Source organism: Notechis scutatus, chromosome 1 (genome assembly GCF_049901735.1).
Source record: "Notechis scutatus isolate UNSWTSFEM ecotype Mainland chromosome 1, rNotScu1.2, whole genome shotgun sequence".
NCBI classification, from domain to species: Eukaryota; Metazoa; Chordata; class Lepidosauria; order Squamata; family Elapidae; genus Notechis; species Notechis scutatus.
Window position 1 is genome coordinate 119,530,120 of NC_142009.1, and position 16,075 is coordinate 119,546,194.

At 38.3% G+C, this 16,075-nt stretch overlaps 1 protein-coding gene across 7 annotated transcripts in view; it reads left to right on the top strand.

Annotated features, from left to right (window-relative positions):
• The window catches only part of FILIP1 (filamin A interacting protein 1), a 98,478-nt gene that overhangs the window by 18,195 nt on the left and 64,208 nt on the right, over positions 1–16,075 (top strand). For 4 of the 7 annotated variants that reach the window (XM_087944590.1, XM_087944572.1, XM_087944577.1 and 1 more), the window contains exon 2: positions 9,801–9,847. The exons of the other annotated variants lie outside the window; for them this stretch is intronic. In XM_087944590.1, the coding sequence (XP_087800716.1) occupies positions 9,801–9,847 (47 nt within the window). The remainder of the gene's footprint in view (positions 1–9,800; positions 9,848–16,075) is intronic. 7 annotated transcript variants of the gene reach the window in all.

Sequence of the window (16,075 nt, forward strand, 5' to 3'; positions counted from 1 at the left end):
ACCGGTTCTCCGGAACTGGTCAGAACTTGCTGAATACTACCTCTGTTTCTAACCCTCATAATTTTGACAACTGTGTTGGAGTCTTGAAGCTTTGCGTGGAAACAATACAAATGTGCAATAGGTGTGATTTATTTGATGATATCTGTAACGCGCAGGGTATTTGCAGTCCAGCAACAGTCTCTGATTTGCCTCACTTGACATTTGGTGGCGGGGTGGCGGTGAAGGTGAGCTTGATCCAAGAGGAAGTATTTCCCCACTTCCAAAATTAAAACTTCATTCACTGCATCCCACACTTGGTGTGCTCCCCCCACCTCTATCCTCTCCATTTCTCTCTATCCTCTCGTGCTATGTGTTCTGTTCCTTCTGTTCTGCTGCTTAATCAGAGAACAGAGCCCTTCTCCCAGGAGAGTTTTCCATGCTGAGAAAGAAGTAGATACGATAGTGAACATGTGTTCTTCTTTCTTCTTTGATGGTCCCGCTTGGAGAGTTTAACCAATAAGGGAATTTGAATTCTTGTCGGGGGCTTCAAAGAGGTACAGGTGATCCTCAACTCACAACTTTTGATTCAGTGACCGTCTGAAGTACAATGGCCTTGTACAAAAGTAAGTTATGACCATTTTTCACACTTATGACTGTTGTCACATCCCCATGGTCATGGCATCAAAATTTGGACACTTGGCAATTGGTTCATATTTATGACGATTGCAACGTCCCCGGGTCGTATGTGATCACCTTTTGCAACCTTCCGACAAGCAAAGTCAATGGGGAAGCCAGATGGGGTCAATGGGGAAGCTGTTGGTAAGCAAATCGCTGCAGTTGTTAAATTAGTCTGTGACTAACTTAACAACTGCAGTGATTTGCTTAACAACGGTGGCAAAAAGATCATAAAATGGGGGTAAAACTCACTTAACAACTGTCTCACTTCGCAACAGAAATGTTGGGCTCAATTGTGGTCATAAGTCAAGGACTACCTGTAATGTTATTCTTGGCTGTGCCACAGGAATGGATGAGAGGGATACAGCATTCTTTGGAGCATCTTGCTAGAAGGATGTTGTGAGTGTTAACTGCTTGCTTTGATTCCTTTGGTGGGTATCACATGGGCAGGCCTTGACAGGAGAGGTTGGGGCTTTGTGTTCCCAGACTATTTCTGCATTAGCGATTTATACAGCGCTGTTTGCGTAGTTACACTTACCTCAAAAACAGGTTAAACAGGACTGGCCTGTCAAGCATTTGGACTGGAGATTACAGCAAATTTTAGACCTGTAGACCAAACTGGCCATTTAAAAAAAAGTATCTTGGAAAATGGCAGTTATGATTCACTTCTGTGTTGTTACCAAGAAAACTATGCATCATGGAGTTACTGGAATCAAGCTCATTTAACAGAGATATATCTTACAGCATTGTCCATCCAAACTGTAGTGATCTAATTCTGATTTTGTACCAAGTTATCTCTTGCCAAAAGTTCTGATGGGAAATATCTACAGAGATTCTCAATCATCCAGATCATGGTTGCCCCAAAGGTGCTGTTCAGAAAGCAACTGGAGTTTCTTTCAGTTTCTTCAGTTTCTTTCAGTTCCGAACCAAAAAAAGCTTCTTAGATGAGAAGTTAAACATTTTCAAGAAGTCCAGTTGCCTTTTGAGCGATACCTTTGGGACTACTGATGTGAAAATGGCTACAATCAACCACTTTTGTCTCATTTTAGTGTTTTCATCTGAGGCTCCCCTGCTCCTCACGGAAACACACCCCACCTCACACTGTGGGTATAAGGTCTATGGCTATTCAATGATGTATTTCTACTTTTCTACCTTCTGCTCACTCATATCTTCTTAGATTAAAAATTAATTCAGTGGTTAAAGGGAAATAATAATTCAGAGGCCATAAAATGGGACTATGAATTATTTAATATCTACCTCTCATAGGACTAAATAAAAATACACCTATAATGAATGGGCCTTGAGTCATAATTAGTACTAGCATTTAAATCTTGAGAAAAAAATACATTTAAATAAACTCTATATCCCCAGTCAAAAACTATTCTGCACTTGAATAATTTCCAATTCTCAAGATTAAGGCCCAACCCTTCCCGTTGTGTTCTGGCAAGGCATGTAACAACTGGACAAGTGGCAAAAGGGTGATTTGATTTTTCCATTCTGGAGTCAGTTGGATTGGAGGCGGATGATTTTTACCTCAGTGCTAAGGCAGACCAAAATTGGATTTAGCCATGGCATGCAATGACCCAGCAGTTAGACAGGGGCCTAAAAGAAGGATATCATGATCAGATTTGGATGGAGCCACAAAGAGAAGACTTTTAAAGTCAGAAGCCATCATTTGCTTTTATTGTGGGATTAAAAGTCAGAAGGTTTTGGTTAAATAGTCAATTTCAAATGATTCCCGATAAGGAAATACAAATAAATTGGTGTTGCTTACAAATTTAAGTCTAAAGTTAAAACAGAATTCTGAATGTCAGCAAAAAAATCACTGAAAAAATTGATTATTTTTTTCTCTGAAGGATATACTTCCTCAATGTCTATACAATTTCTGCTGTTCTAAACAGGTAGCCAGAAGACAGATAAATTATACTCTAAAATCTAAATAAAAGGACAAAACTTTTTTTTCCAGAAAGCTATGTGTGCCTTAAAAATCTGTGAAATTACATGTTTCAAGATTTATTTTGTCAAAAGGAATCTGATATACAAGAAGAAGGTTGCCTTTTGTTGCTAAAATCAAAATTCTTAAAGGACTATTGAAAACATACATTCTAATGACTCTCATTTAACTATTGCAACATTGTTGTAAAATAAAAACCCTCATTGTATGTGTAATGTTATAGCCTTGCAACAACAGAGGTGGTCTGCAGCAAATCAATTGCATTTGGTAATGTATCTATGTTTTTAAAAACATAGGTAAACAAACATGATGTGATTGAAAACATTGTCAGTATAAATGCCTTTTTGTGTGTTTCCTTGGCTTTCTTGTTATTATGTGTCTGTTCCTTTAATGCATTTAGACCAACTTTGTGTAATAGCCCGAATTCCGGTAATTACAGACCAACGCAAGGAAAGCACTGATATAGAGGTTATGATGATTCAGTTTAGCAATCTAAGCATATAAGGAAATGAAGCAATATTTATTTATCAGAAGATTGGTACCATAGTTACTCTAATTACTAATAGTAACACTTCTGCAATAATAACACTTCTCCAATTCTTCATGATCTCTCTCTCTCTCCCTCCCTCCCTCCCACATGCATACACACACATGGGGGGGGGGGAGGGGAGGATTTTAAAGTAGTTTAAGGTCTGCAGGCAAATTAATTAATTTGCTTCTAAAGTTTAAAGGCTGCTCTGACTCCAAACAATTCTGGGCAGCTTTCACTTTAAAACCAGGAAACAATGAAATGAAGAAACAAACCATGTGCATCCAGAAAAATCATACAAGCAAGCAAAAAAAACAAAACAAAACTCTACAGAATTGAAGAACCATCTTACCTCATGGCCTGGGTGAACAGCCAGATATTTCAAACAGTTTCTGAACATTATCAGATGAGAGCCATATGAATGGGAGGATGGATTCCAGAGGCCAGACGTTGCAACGGAGAAGGCACACTTCCTAAGTTCCAGTGGATATCACTGGACCTATTGGGTCCCCAAGATCAAGATGAACTAGAACAAGGGTCCCAAACTCCAGGTGTGTGGACTGGCACCAGTCTGCGGCATGCCAGAAACTGGGCCACATAAACAAGTGAAACTTCATCCGTGGGATGCAGGCAGCATGCGAAACCACGCCTCTCTGATCCACAGAAAACCTCTCTCTACGGAACGGGACCTTGATGCCCAAAAGGTTGGGAGCCATTGATATAGAGCACACCTAATTTTACCCCATGAGCAGAAACTATCAGAGCTAGGCAGACCCTCAAAAAGCCAGGCTCTCTACTATGAAGGGCTTTATAAATAGCAAAAAACACCTGGAATTACATTCAGATGGCAACCAACTAGTGCAGCTCACAGAGCATTGGTATTAGATGGGTAGAGCACAGTATGTTCATTACTGCTCATGTTACCAGTATAGCTTCCAAGGGATTTCAAGAGTAGGTCCATGTAAAAATCACTGCAATGATCCATTTATGAACTGACTGATGCACAAGTGATCTTCTGAAAGACTCTTTGATTGAATTGGATCACTAGATGGATGTGTGCAAAGGCTCTTTTAGCCCAAGCTGCCACCTGCTTTTCAAACAGACGTTATATTCTCTGAGTCCACTTCAGACAAAAGATAGAAAGTTCCCAGGACCAGGCATTTGAAGAGGGTTAAGCAAATATCCACTGCCACCCATACTTGTTCAAGTTTTGCTTGGGTTTGCTCCTCCCTATCTGGACTTCCACAGCCTCTAGAAACTGGGATGTGGACAGCAACTCTTGAATAGTCTTGAGATCAAGATGTATAGCACATTCAAGATATTTGGCTCTGAAGGGATGGATGATTTCATGTACCCACTCCACAAATGAGGGGCCACGGACTGAACCTTTTCTCCCTTTAACAGCACTGGAACCAACCACAGGGAAAGCAAAAGATCCACCATTAATAACATGTCTCATACCCAGACCTCACAGTCTGTCCAGGATACTGTGATTGATAGTATTGAAAGCTTCTAAGAGATCAAGGACCACAAGGATGGACATGCTACTCCTAGTACAGCTCCCTCAAAGGTCATCAGCAAGTGCAATAGACTAGGCATGTCAAACTGGTGGCCCACAAGCCAAATGCATCACATGCAGGCCACACCCATCCCAATTCCGCAAAGGCAAAAAACATCATGATATGTCATGTGATGTCATGTGACGTGATTGAGTTTAATACCTGTGCTCTAGACCTTACCCCAGCCAGAAATCTGACTGACATGGGTTTTCTCCAGATAGTCTGAAGCTGTTGTCAAACTATTATTTTAAAGGAAAAGGTTAGAGATTAGACAATAATTGCCCAGGATTACTGAATCCAAAGATAGCCTTCCAATGCTGAAGGAACTAGACTTTCTTAAGCCAACACCATGGCATGCATCCAACTATAGGTCACTTCCTGGACAGTTTTAACAACATGAGGCCATGGCCCCGTTGAAGTCTAAGTCTGAGAAGATCTGAGTGAGCTTCTCTGCCAAATAGCTTAAATATTATTCACTAGCAGTCCTGTAAAAGTTCCTATAGTTTATCTCTCCCCAGAAAGGAACAAGTTGTACTAAACAGGGCTGCAAATGCAATAAGAGCACTTCATCATGATATACTCCTAAATATGGGCTCTTATTTATGCTCACAGACTCATTCTTCAGTCTTCCTCCGGCAGCACTTTAGATATCTCTTCTGGTGCCTTGTATTATATTGCTCCTTAAAAAAAACAAAAAACCAAGGTACATTCCAGGATCGGCACATAGAGATCATGTAGGGACAATATGGTCCGAGGCTTTCACATTCACCCTTTCTTGGCCACAACTGAGACCTTGGCCAAACTACTCACAATATCCTCAGAGATAATACCCAGTCCTCCTGGAACTCTAACAGGGTTCATAACTGAGACAGTTGCTGGGACAGGTCAATCAAATACAATAGGCCCGTCTTCTCATAGGGCAGGGTGATATTAGCAAGTTAAAAAGCAACCAGAGTATGATTTGACTACTACCATGGATGGATGTTCATGTCCTTCACTACCAGATGACATCATAACTTCTTCAGAGAAATAGTGCAACTACTGGTACATTTCATCACTTGGGATAGGTCTATGGTTGCCATGAAGGTCATCCAATTCCTGAGCTATCTCCAACTCAAGTAACTAGTAACAAATTGAAATCCCTAAGGACTAATAGAATCAAGGTCTCTGTAACCAATTCAGCCACAAAATTCATTAGATCAAGCAGGGATGTTACTGTGCAGCAGAAGGAATCAGCTATCCCAACTTCACTCACAGGGGCTCATGTCTGCTCTGTCTGTGATGCAGAGTTTCTAGGAGTCCTCAATGACTTATGGATGACAATAGTCACCTCTTCCTATTTTCCCAGGGATCTTGGCCGATGCCAAACCTGAAACTCACAGAGGCATATTTTCAAGAGGAGATCATCCCGCTCTGAACCTACTCATGGCTCTTTTACGTTTCTAGGTCAGCTGCCTCCTCATCCATGATGAAATCATAAATAAGAGCAGATTTATTATGGGCCAGCCTGGCATTCAAAATCAGTAGCTGGAAGGCCACTGAGGATATGATCATCTACTGAAATAGATAGAGGGCTAAACACCAAATAGCAGTCTCAAAATTCCCAAGTATCGCCAGCTCTCAGATTCTTGTCACATCTATCCCTGATCACCACAATCCCAACATTCCTGCCTGTTCTCTCTCTTTCCCTCAATTCCTTCCTTCTTCTAGACCTCGACTCCCAGGCCAAGGTACTCATACTCACAATCATTTTTGCCCCTACTCAGACCATTCCTCACACTCCAACACCACTACAGTCACCTTATATCCTCACAGAACACTAGGCATCCCAGCAAGCCATTCCTGCTCTGAGGCCCTCAGCAACCTACATGGTTAAGCTTCTGTGGCAAGCTCTATCATAGCTTTCATTGAATCACTCTCCCCTTCTTATCCAAGTAGACAATAATATCACAATTACAAGTATCTGGCGGATAACCCTAATCAGATGGATTCTTTTAAGCCCTGACAATGTAGCTCACATGGTGTTCTTGTTACCTTTTTTATGATGGTTGATTTACATGGTTTATGTAAGTTATTTTGGGAGGGTAGCAGTTGCACTTTGTATATTTAACCATAAGCACTAAGCCCAGCAATGAAATGTTTAGATAGTTGTTTAGATCTAAATATTTCATCATTAGGTTTAGTGTTTATGGTTAAATACACAAAGTAGTTAACCTCAGTGGTTAACCATTTCATAGTAGAAGTCTTACAATGTTGTTATTCTAAGGCTTTTTAAACTTTACAGACCCCTCACATCCCGGATATAAACTGTTTCAACTCCTACCCTCAAAACGATGCTATAGAGCACTGCACACCAGAACAACTAGACACAAGAACAGTTTTTCCCCGAACACCATCACTCTGCTAAACAAATAATTCCCTCAACACTGTCAAATTATTTACTAAGTCTGCATTATTATTACTATTAATCTTCTCATCAATCCTATCACCCATCTCTTTCCACTTATGACTGACTGTAACTTCATTGCTTGTATCCTTATGATTTATATTGTTTCCTAGTATGATTTGATTGCCTATTTGTACCCTCTGACTATCAATAAGTGTTGTACCTTATGATTCTTGAAGAATGTATCTTTTCTTTTTTATGTACACTGCACCAAAGACAAATTCCTTGTGTGTCCAATCAATAAATTGGCCACTAAAGAATTCTCTTCTCTTCTCCTTTGTTTTGTCCCAGACAAAAATTGCTTCACAAGATTGCTGGATCTTCTGGAGTTCTTAGGAAGGAATGTAACTGGTTAGAGCACGATATGGAATAAAGGAAATGTATCTAGGGTGCCTTGTATGTCTGGAAGCCACTTATTTCACTTAGATGAATACATTTAAAATCAGACCAATTTACATGGTTTTACTTGCTTACGTTGTATAATTAGGTGCAGAATCAATGATGTTCCTTTCAATGCAATTTTTGAGAATGAAAATTATTTCCAGCTAAGCATGTCTAAGATTAAACCATAAAACTCTGCTTAGATTTCTTGATTTCATAGTACAATATTATTTTTTTAAAGTTACACAAGTGAAGCAGAAACACTATCAATATGCTTTCTGGCAGAAGATCTAATTTTATTGGTGCCACTTTTCTGAGGACGTCAGTAGTTTAATTGATCTTTATCAATTAAACAAAAGAATGATGGAATAAATGATGGGTGTCAAACTCGTGTCGTCATGTGACGTATCGTGACTTTTTCCCCCGTTGCTAAACTGGATGTGGGCGTGGCCAGTGCATGACGTATCCGGCCTGTGGGCTGCAAGTTTTACAGCCCTGAATAAATGGCCCTTCATTCTTCAGTGGGATTTATGGGAAACAAACACTGACTTTCAGATCTATTTTGAAGCTACCTTTGTTCCATTTCCCTCCTTGGGGTATGAAACAGCTGCTGTTTCTTCCATGTTTCTACTGACATCAGCAGCTGATAGATACATTTCCATGAACTGCAACATAAACCCACCTCTAAATCTCTGCTTTGGTTCAAAGTGTTGGATTCCTACCCTGATATCCCTGTATGCTACATATGAATCAGCTTCCTTAGTGGGATCATGGACTCATCTTTCTTTTCCTTCTGCCACTGGAGAGTTGCCCTTCAAGGCTTCACATTTCTTTCATTTCAGGGAAAGCGGCACATTAATTTCTCATTCTAGACAGTGGATATCACTGAAATAGTTTTTCATGTGAAAAAGGGGATTAGGCGCCTCCTTCCAACCCAGCTGGATCTGAGATGAGATATAAGAATTCCAACAAAGGTCATTCAATGGAAGCCAACACAAAAACTCTCTCTGCGCCAGTATTTCTCAACCTTGCCAACTTTCAGTTATGTGGACTTCAACTCCCAGAATTCCCCAGGCAGCATGGGGAACTGGTGTGTGCCATGTTGATTTTGTACTGGGCAATAGATTTGATAGAGGGCTGCTTCAAATAGGAACTGTATGCAGCATCCAACCACATTTTTGTACTGCAAGGATTAAATTAATGGGTAAGGACTCTGAAGGTGTCAGGCGAAGCAAATTAATATTGATGCAAGATTATATCCCGCTACTAAAATATCTCCTAGGCCAAGGGTCTTCAAACTTGGTAAGTTTAAGACTTATGGACTTCAACTCCCAGAATTTCTGAGCTAACATGACTGGAAGAGGATTTCTGGGAGTTGAAGTCCATAAGTCCTAAAGCTGTCAAGATTGAAGACCCTTGCTGTTGGCTAAATGGCTCCATTGATATACAACTCAGAGATTCTAGAGATTTTTTTTTAAGGGAAAGATTAAAAGTATCCCACCAATCTGCTGTACATATTCTTCTCAGTCTTGGATCCATAGCGCTAAGATGAAGAGATGAGCCATTGGTCAAAGGCTATTGGTGTCAGCAGTGATACGGTATAGAAAATTTGCGCTGGGACCAGTCAATCTAATGGATCACCTGAAACCCCTAGGTGGTGAGGAGAAACACCAGCAACAGTTCCTGAGGCTCATTTGCCAATCCTCTTTCTCCTCTCTATGAAAGCAAAATCTTAGAGAACTTACCAAAGATGAAACAGTAGCTTGCTGATTTTCCACTTCCTTCAGTTTAATCAACATCTCTTGATGATGGAAAGCGCCCTTCCAAAATATAATAGTAGCTATTAGTGTAATTATTATACATGCAATTCAGTCTTGAAGATTATCTATTCATCAGTCATGTTATGCCTGGTTATGCCAACAAATATGTTGCCGGAAGTATGGGCTCTGGAGATATGCTAGCTAGCACAACCTTGTTATGCCAGCAGCTGTTAACAACTAGGAATAAGGGATATATGACACTAGGGGACTTCTCTTCATTTTACACATCCCCTGGAAAATATCTCACTTGATCAGTGGGGCATACAGTTCCTGGAAATTCTAAAGCAGGCCCCCCCCCCCTTACAAGTGCATACCCAGAGTCTTTGGATGCCAGAGCCTTAAGCACCATATTCAACAGCAGAATTTATGATAGCAATGTAATATCAACTTTATCCAGAACTGTCACTGGAATGGTAAATCTCTCTCTCTCTCTTATGTTCTCTCCAATCATCACCAGAGGCTAACACAGGTAGGGCAAGAGGAGATCAAAGGCTATTTCATCAGGTAGTGTGACTTTGCTACTATAGCCTTCAATAATATAGAAGCTGCTTTGGTGGACTGACAATGAAGATGCTGCATTTCTCTGGTTGCTGAGCAAAACATGTCTGCTTTCAGACTCCACGTTTGTCTTGCATGGGTTGTGGATGAAAGCATAGTAAAGCAGAAGCATGTGATCTTTTTTGGGCCAAGGAATTTACTTGGACTTTGAGTGTCATGCCAAGTGTCACATTCTAAAAAATAAACATAACTAAGACAAAGTCCCAAAGGTGCTTTTTCAAGAGACAACTGGACTTTCTTGTTTTCTCTGATGATGTTTAATCCAAGCACCTTTGGGACAACTATGACCTGGATGACTGAGAATCTCCATAGATATTTGATTAAGACAAAGGAATAGAGGGAATTCAAAACTGAAACTTAAACCGGTTGGATTAATAAACACAAAATAATAACTTCTCTTGTGTTTAATGATTTACCTGTATTGACATATTAAAAACAGAATATGAATACTTCAAAATTTACTGTGAAGTACCTTGTACCTTAGATGAATACAAGCAGAGTTGCTCTCTGCTACTTAAAGCAGCCAGGTTCTTTCTCAGGTTTCCAAGCAACTTTGAAGAAGCTGCTACTTTAAAGAGACAGCTCATTAAATGTAACTCTTCAAGTAGTAGCACTTTTTTTTCAAGGCTTATGCAGAAGCCTGAGAAAAGGATGGCTGCTTTAAAAGATAGCAGAGAAGGGTTGTGTTTGCATTTGCATGAAATTCAAAATACTATTTAATTATTTTTGAAGCATGCATAGCCCTAATTAAAAATTATGATTTGGTGAGAATATTTGGAGAGTACTCACACTGAAGGGTTACTGAATCTTAAGAATAACACAACATCTGACAGATTTCTTAACAGAGGAAGACATTTAGCCTACCTTTATTTCCCTGCCTTTTTAACTGGCAGTTGTAGTTGTTTTGCAAACAAATAGATAGGAACTTAAAGAGGAACAAGGAATGCAGGTGCAATCAGGTAAGGCATGGACTCAAAAGCAGAAGTAGTGATACATGAAGAATATTGCACTAATGTAAGTTGTACTCAAAACAGGTAGTGAAGCCAAATGGGATCAAACATCACAAATGGGTGAGGTATTTTGCTTAAAGAAATAGTGACAACTCTAGCCGGGCATCTGAGTTTTGTGTTGCCCAAGGCAAGCAATAAAGTCCACATTAAAAAACACACACACATTGGAGTTTCAATTGAAACTCCAACTTTTTAGGACTGGCAATTAAATACATTTGCTAAGTTATCCTCCTGTTATGGGAGAGTGGGGCCATTGTAATCTGCATAATGGCTGAACTAGGACTGTTCTTTCTGGTTGCAGTTTGGTAACTAATCTGGGGGTCACTTATTATAACTTTATAGGAAGAAACACACGCTGTAACTTTTATTATTCCCTTACATTTTTTTCATATTGGCGAAACTAATTATTTGAGTTTTAAAAAGGGAACAAATTCAAGCAATGTCTGCTTATACTTTTACTGACAAGAAATTTAACTCATCATAGATACGAGATCATTTTTTTAAAAAAAATTAGCCATTATAACCAACATAAACTTGGCAGACAATTTCATAGGATATGGTAATGTCTGTGTATGAGTAAATTACTGCATTCTGTCAGCGTTCCTTTTTGTTTCATGTGCAGAGAGCTTGAGGGCGTTACTGGATAAAGTTGTGATATCCTAGCTCTACCATATGACACAACTCAGCTAATAACTCTATTACAAACAAAAACGAAGCCACAAACAGATGATTTGCCCTCTGCTGTGCAGGGAAGTCACAGCCTTTCTGTAGATTTGTGCTCCAGAATTTGAACTTAAATAGAAGCCATTTTTTTCTCCTGACTTTCCAAGTGAATAGATCCTTGGCAATTAATTTGATGGCCTGGGGCAGCTCAAACATGTTTATATAAAGATCTTTTCTAGCCTGAGAACTGCTAGATGCTGCCTTGCCTAACTCCTCTCTTATGTAATTGTTCCAACGTAGAATTCTTTGTGCAAATTAAGCAACCCTAATGTTTAATTTGAACTGTTGGCAAGTGTCTCTTATTTTCTCCGCATTCTGCTGTCACTTTTGAAATTATAATTATTTTAAAAGACTCTTTCTCTTCTCATTGGATATATTATTGACTACATCATATATATGCAATGAGGAAATGGCAATGTGGTATTTAATAATCAGTGTGGATTAGAAGGCTTAAACTACTTCCTGAATCAAGAAGTTTACCAAAGCAACTTGGATTACTTAGGTTATATTACCTACAGTTGCCATTAAAAGGCATAGGTGAAGTAGGAAAATATATAAATACATTAATGTGCACACTGAATTCAGTTACTCTGGAACTGTTATGAATCAGCCAATTTCCTGAATATGTGGAAATATTCTGCACCTGAAGTTTTAATGTGGGACTGTAGCTGAGTTTCATTGATTTTATGTGAAGGAAAAGAAAACTTCTATCTAGTCATTTCTTAGTAATCATGGATGAATAGGAAATCATTTTACAGTATTGGCTTTGAGGAGATTTTCACAATCTTGGAATGTGCTGGGAAAGAGGGCAGATCAAGAGAAGTTGTATCATGGCTGTAGCATGCTTTCCCACTGTTCTTGTGAACAAATGAATTGTCAGCCTGGTTGATATCCTGGCTGATGGATGATAATTAATAACTGTGCCTCAGTCCTTACAGGAATAGCAATTTGGTCTCTCCTGCGCCCCCTTCCCCTCACATTTCCTCACAAGGCTGTGCATACATTTTAAAGAAACACTTGCAGAGTTGATGCTGTGCAATTCACTAAAAAGGCACTAATGAATCATTTCAGCCTCAGACTATAAAAAGTCCCTGTGTAGAATGGTACAAACAAACATTTTCAATTAGCGCTAGAAAAAGAGAGGTGAGGTACAGTTAAATTACATACGGCACAGTATTTTAATCACAGGAACTCATGAAGAGAACATACTGTACAGAACATACTGTTATGGTTTACTTTAGGTGATGTAGTGTCATGTTGGTGAATTCCAAAAGTTGCCTTCACTGAACAATGTAACAAAGTGTAATGTCTCATATCACACAAATGATCAGGACAGACAAGCAGATCTTGTATGTGTGTGTGTGCGCGCACACACACACATACATATACATAGCAGCACCAGACACTTTACCAGAGTAAGTTTCCAAATGAGTGCATGCTATTTATTGCTTAATTATTCTGCACTTACTTTTTTAAAAAAAAAACATTCAAATATTTATACTTTTAAAATTTCAGCCAATTTTTTTTCAAAGATCCAGTGAAACATCCTTCTCTAAATCATTCCCTTAGCCTTAAATCCACTTTCAATGCCATCTCTATTTTGTCGGAAAAAAGTTTTTCTACTTCTGTCATTTCTTCAATAATATCTTGTGGACATAATCTATTCATAGAAGTGGAATATCATTACTCACATTGCTGATATTATAGCAACTATTGTCTGATTCTATTCTTCAAAAGTCACCTCCAATATTTTTATGGTCTTAACCTTTACAGACCTGTATCTTTCCTCTATTTAAAATATTTATAGTTTCCTTTAGTGTCCAGTTTCTGAAATCATAGAATTGCATATCTATGTTGTAAAAACCAAAACATATCTATTTCTCACAAGAAGTTGTTTATTTATAATTCCAAAATCTTATTGTAAAAGTTTCAATATTCCAGCTTTATCTGTATCGTTAATCCATTGATACTTTTCTAAGATCAACATCTTATTTAACTTTTGCGATTTATTTCAGTTTTTTAAAGTTCTTATTAAGTTTATGATTAAAATTTACTTTCATTCACCCAGAAAATTTCAAACTCGTCCTTCCAAAACTTTCTAATAGCTTAGAAGTAATTAATGAGGAATTTCTTTTTTTTATATATCTTTATTAAATTTTAGAAAAGACATTAAAATGCAAACAAACAAAAAGAAAAAAGAGGGAAGGGAATAAAAGGAAGTTTAAAGTTAAAAATGATAAAACACCCTACCATAAAACAAATATATAGCAAAGGTTATCTCTATTTCCAATACAGCAACAATAATACAATATTCACAACCTCTAAATTTAATTAAATAATATAAATACTTAAAAACCTAAAAATTAATAACTTTCATTTAAAAAACAATAATTATGTTCTTAATTCAATTTTAATATATAATAAGGTATCTATAAATAAATAAATCTTAACCACTTAGTTAAAAATCCATAATTAAATCACTAATCAAATTAAATCCTCAAATCCCAAAGTCAAAATCTGATTTCCCCCCCTCCTTTTCTTATAGGAAATCTAACAGTGGTCTCCAACACTAATGAACAATTTCTGAAAGTGATTAGAAAATGAGATTTAATAACTTAATGTTCTTTAAAAGTCTCCACCATGGTTGCAAACAAGATGGCTAATCCCACCTCTTTGGCACTCATACTTACAGAAACTGCTACTCCCAAGGTTTTCTTCTAGGGAGCAACCATCCAAAGCACACGTAGGTAATCTTTCATTCTCTCCTTATCTGGAGAGGTTCCTTGGTCTTGGGGAGGTTGCTTTTGCAGAGCTGCCTTCAATTTGTTATACTTTCCTTGGAAGTCCCAATAGGAGCCATTTTTACTTATATCATAATATGTGTGTTACTGCTGAGAAGGGTTTTCTCCTGGTCAAGATTCCTTGATTTTTCATGGAATATGTAGCAGGACCTTCCTTGAAGACACTTTGATTTGATTTGGGCTACAGAGAGATTGGGGAGCTAGCTCCTCCAGAGACATCTGCCCTTGACTGGCACTTTGGAAAGAACCAGCTGGCCATCATGTGGATCTTTATATATTTGTATGTTTAATATTATTCCTTAATTTAAACACACACTAGCTGTCTTTTTTCCTGTATTTCTGGGAAGTAAGAGAAACAGAACAAACCATAATCAGTAGATATCATCACATCACAATAACCCAATGAAAATGAACCATATTATGGCTGCATGTTGCCCTTGAATCAGATCATGGAAAAAGAGCTTTTTCCATTGGGACGGGTGTGAGTAACAATAGCATCAAAGTTCCCATGATTTTCAGAACTATACAATGTTTAAATTAACATTTTAGTAATCCTTGACCCAACATATTTGTCAAGGCAGACTCTTGATCCTGTGGTTTCAACCGAATACGAAGCTATGACTTTGTAATCAGGTAATTTTTGGTGATCCTTTTGTCACAATCAGAACGTTGCAACTAGTTTCTTTTCAAAGTGTGATACTAATGAATATAGTCTCAGAAAGTTGCTGCATGCAAGAGTTTTCTTTGTGAGTTTTTGACTGTTAAACTTCATTGATGTTTCTGATGAGCCCTGGCCTCAATGTAATTCTGAAATGGAGTGGGCAATGTTTGCCCTCATATACCCTCTTTGGTCAAACCGGTTTCCTGGTTGACATAACAGCTATGGTACGAGATCCTCCAAGCCTCTCCAGGAACATTTATACTCTATTGCCCTTGGGACTCATAGTATTCAAGTGCTACTGTTGAAACAGTTACAGGTGCTTAGTCCTGATGCCCAAGTTTGTCAAGTTCCTGAGTCATGGCCACAATGCACAAAATAAAAATATTAGCTAAGCTTCCAATATACATTACACAGGGACAGACTTAACAAAAAGCTCTGCTTATAGGTTCACTTAGTAAGACGATGGAGAGCCAGAGACTGAGAAAAAAAAAAATCATTACATCAACTTAGTGCTTTGGCCAACTCCCTTTCCTGTAGATCCTGCTAGTTTGTTTTGTGTGGGTTTTACAAACAGTGTCTCTGATGGGTTGTGATGAATGTGTTCTTCACATGACCTTGCCTGGTGTATTCATTACGCATCCACTGCGCTCCATACATTAGTGAAAAGGGGGTTTCAGATTTCTTTATCTCTTCTGCTGTTATACCGTCTCATTTTTGATGTTATTAAAGAATGTGGGAAATTGTAGTAAGATAGCATGGAAGATAAAAAGAAAGGCATGTTCTTTGAAATTGCCTATGTAGATTAAATATAATGGTCCAAAACAAATTTGGATTTTCTGGTTAAGAAGAGGAAACTAAAAATCCTAACACAAATTCTGTTGAAAGGCAGTTGGGAAATGTAGCAACATGAATAGTATTATCAACTTCCATTAACATTCCTCTTTCCTCAGTAAAAAATCAGTTATTGAAAGTTGTATGG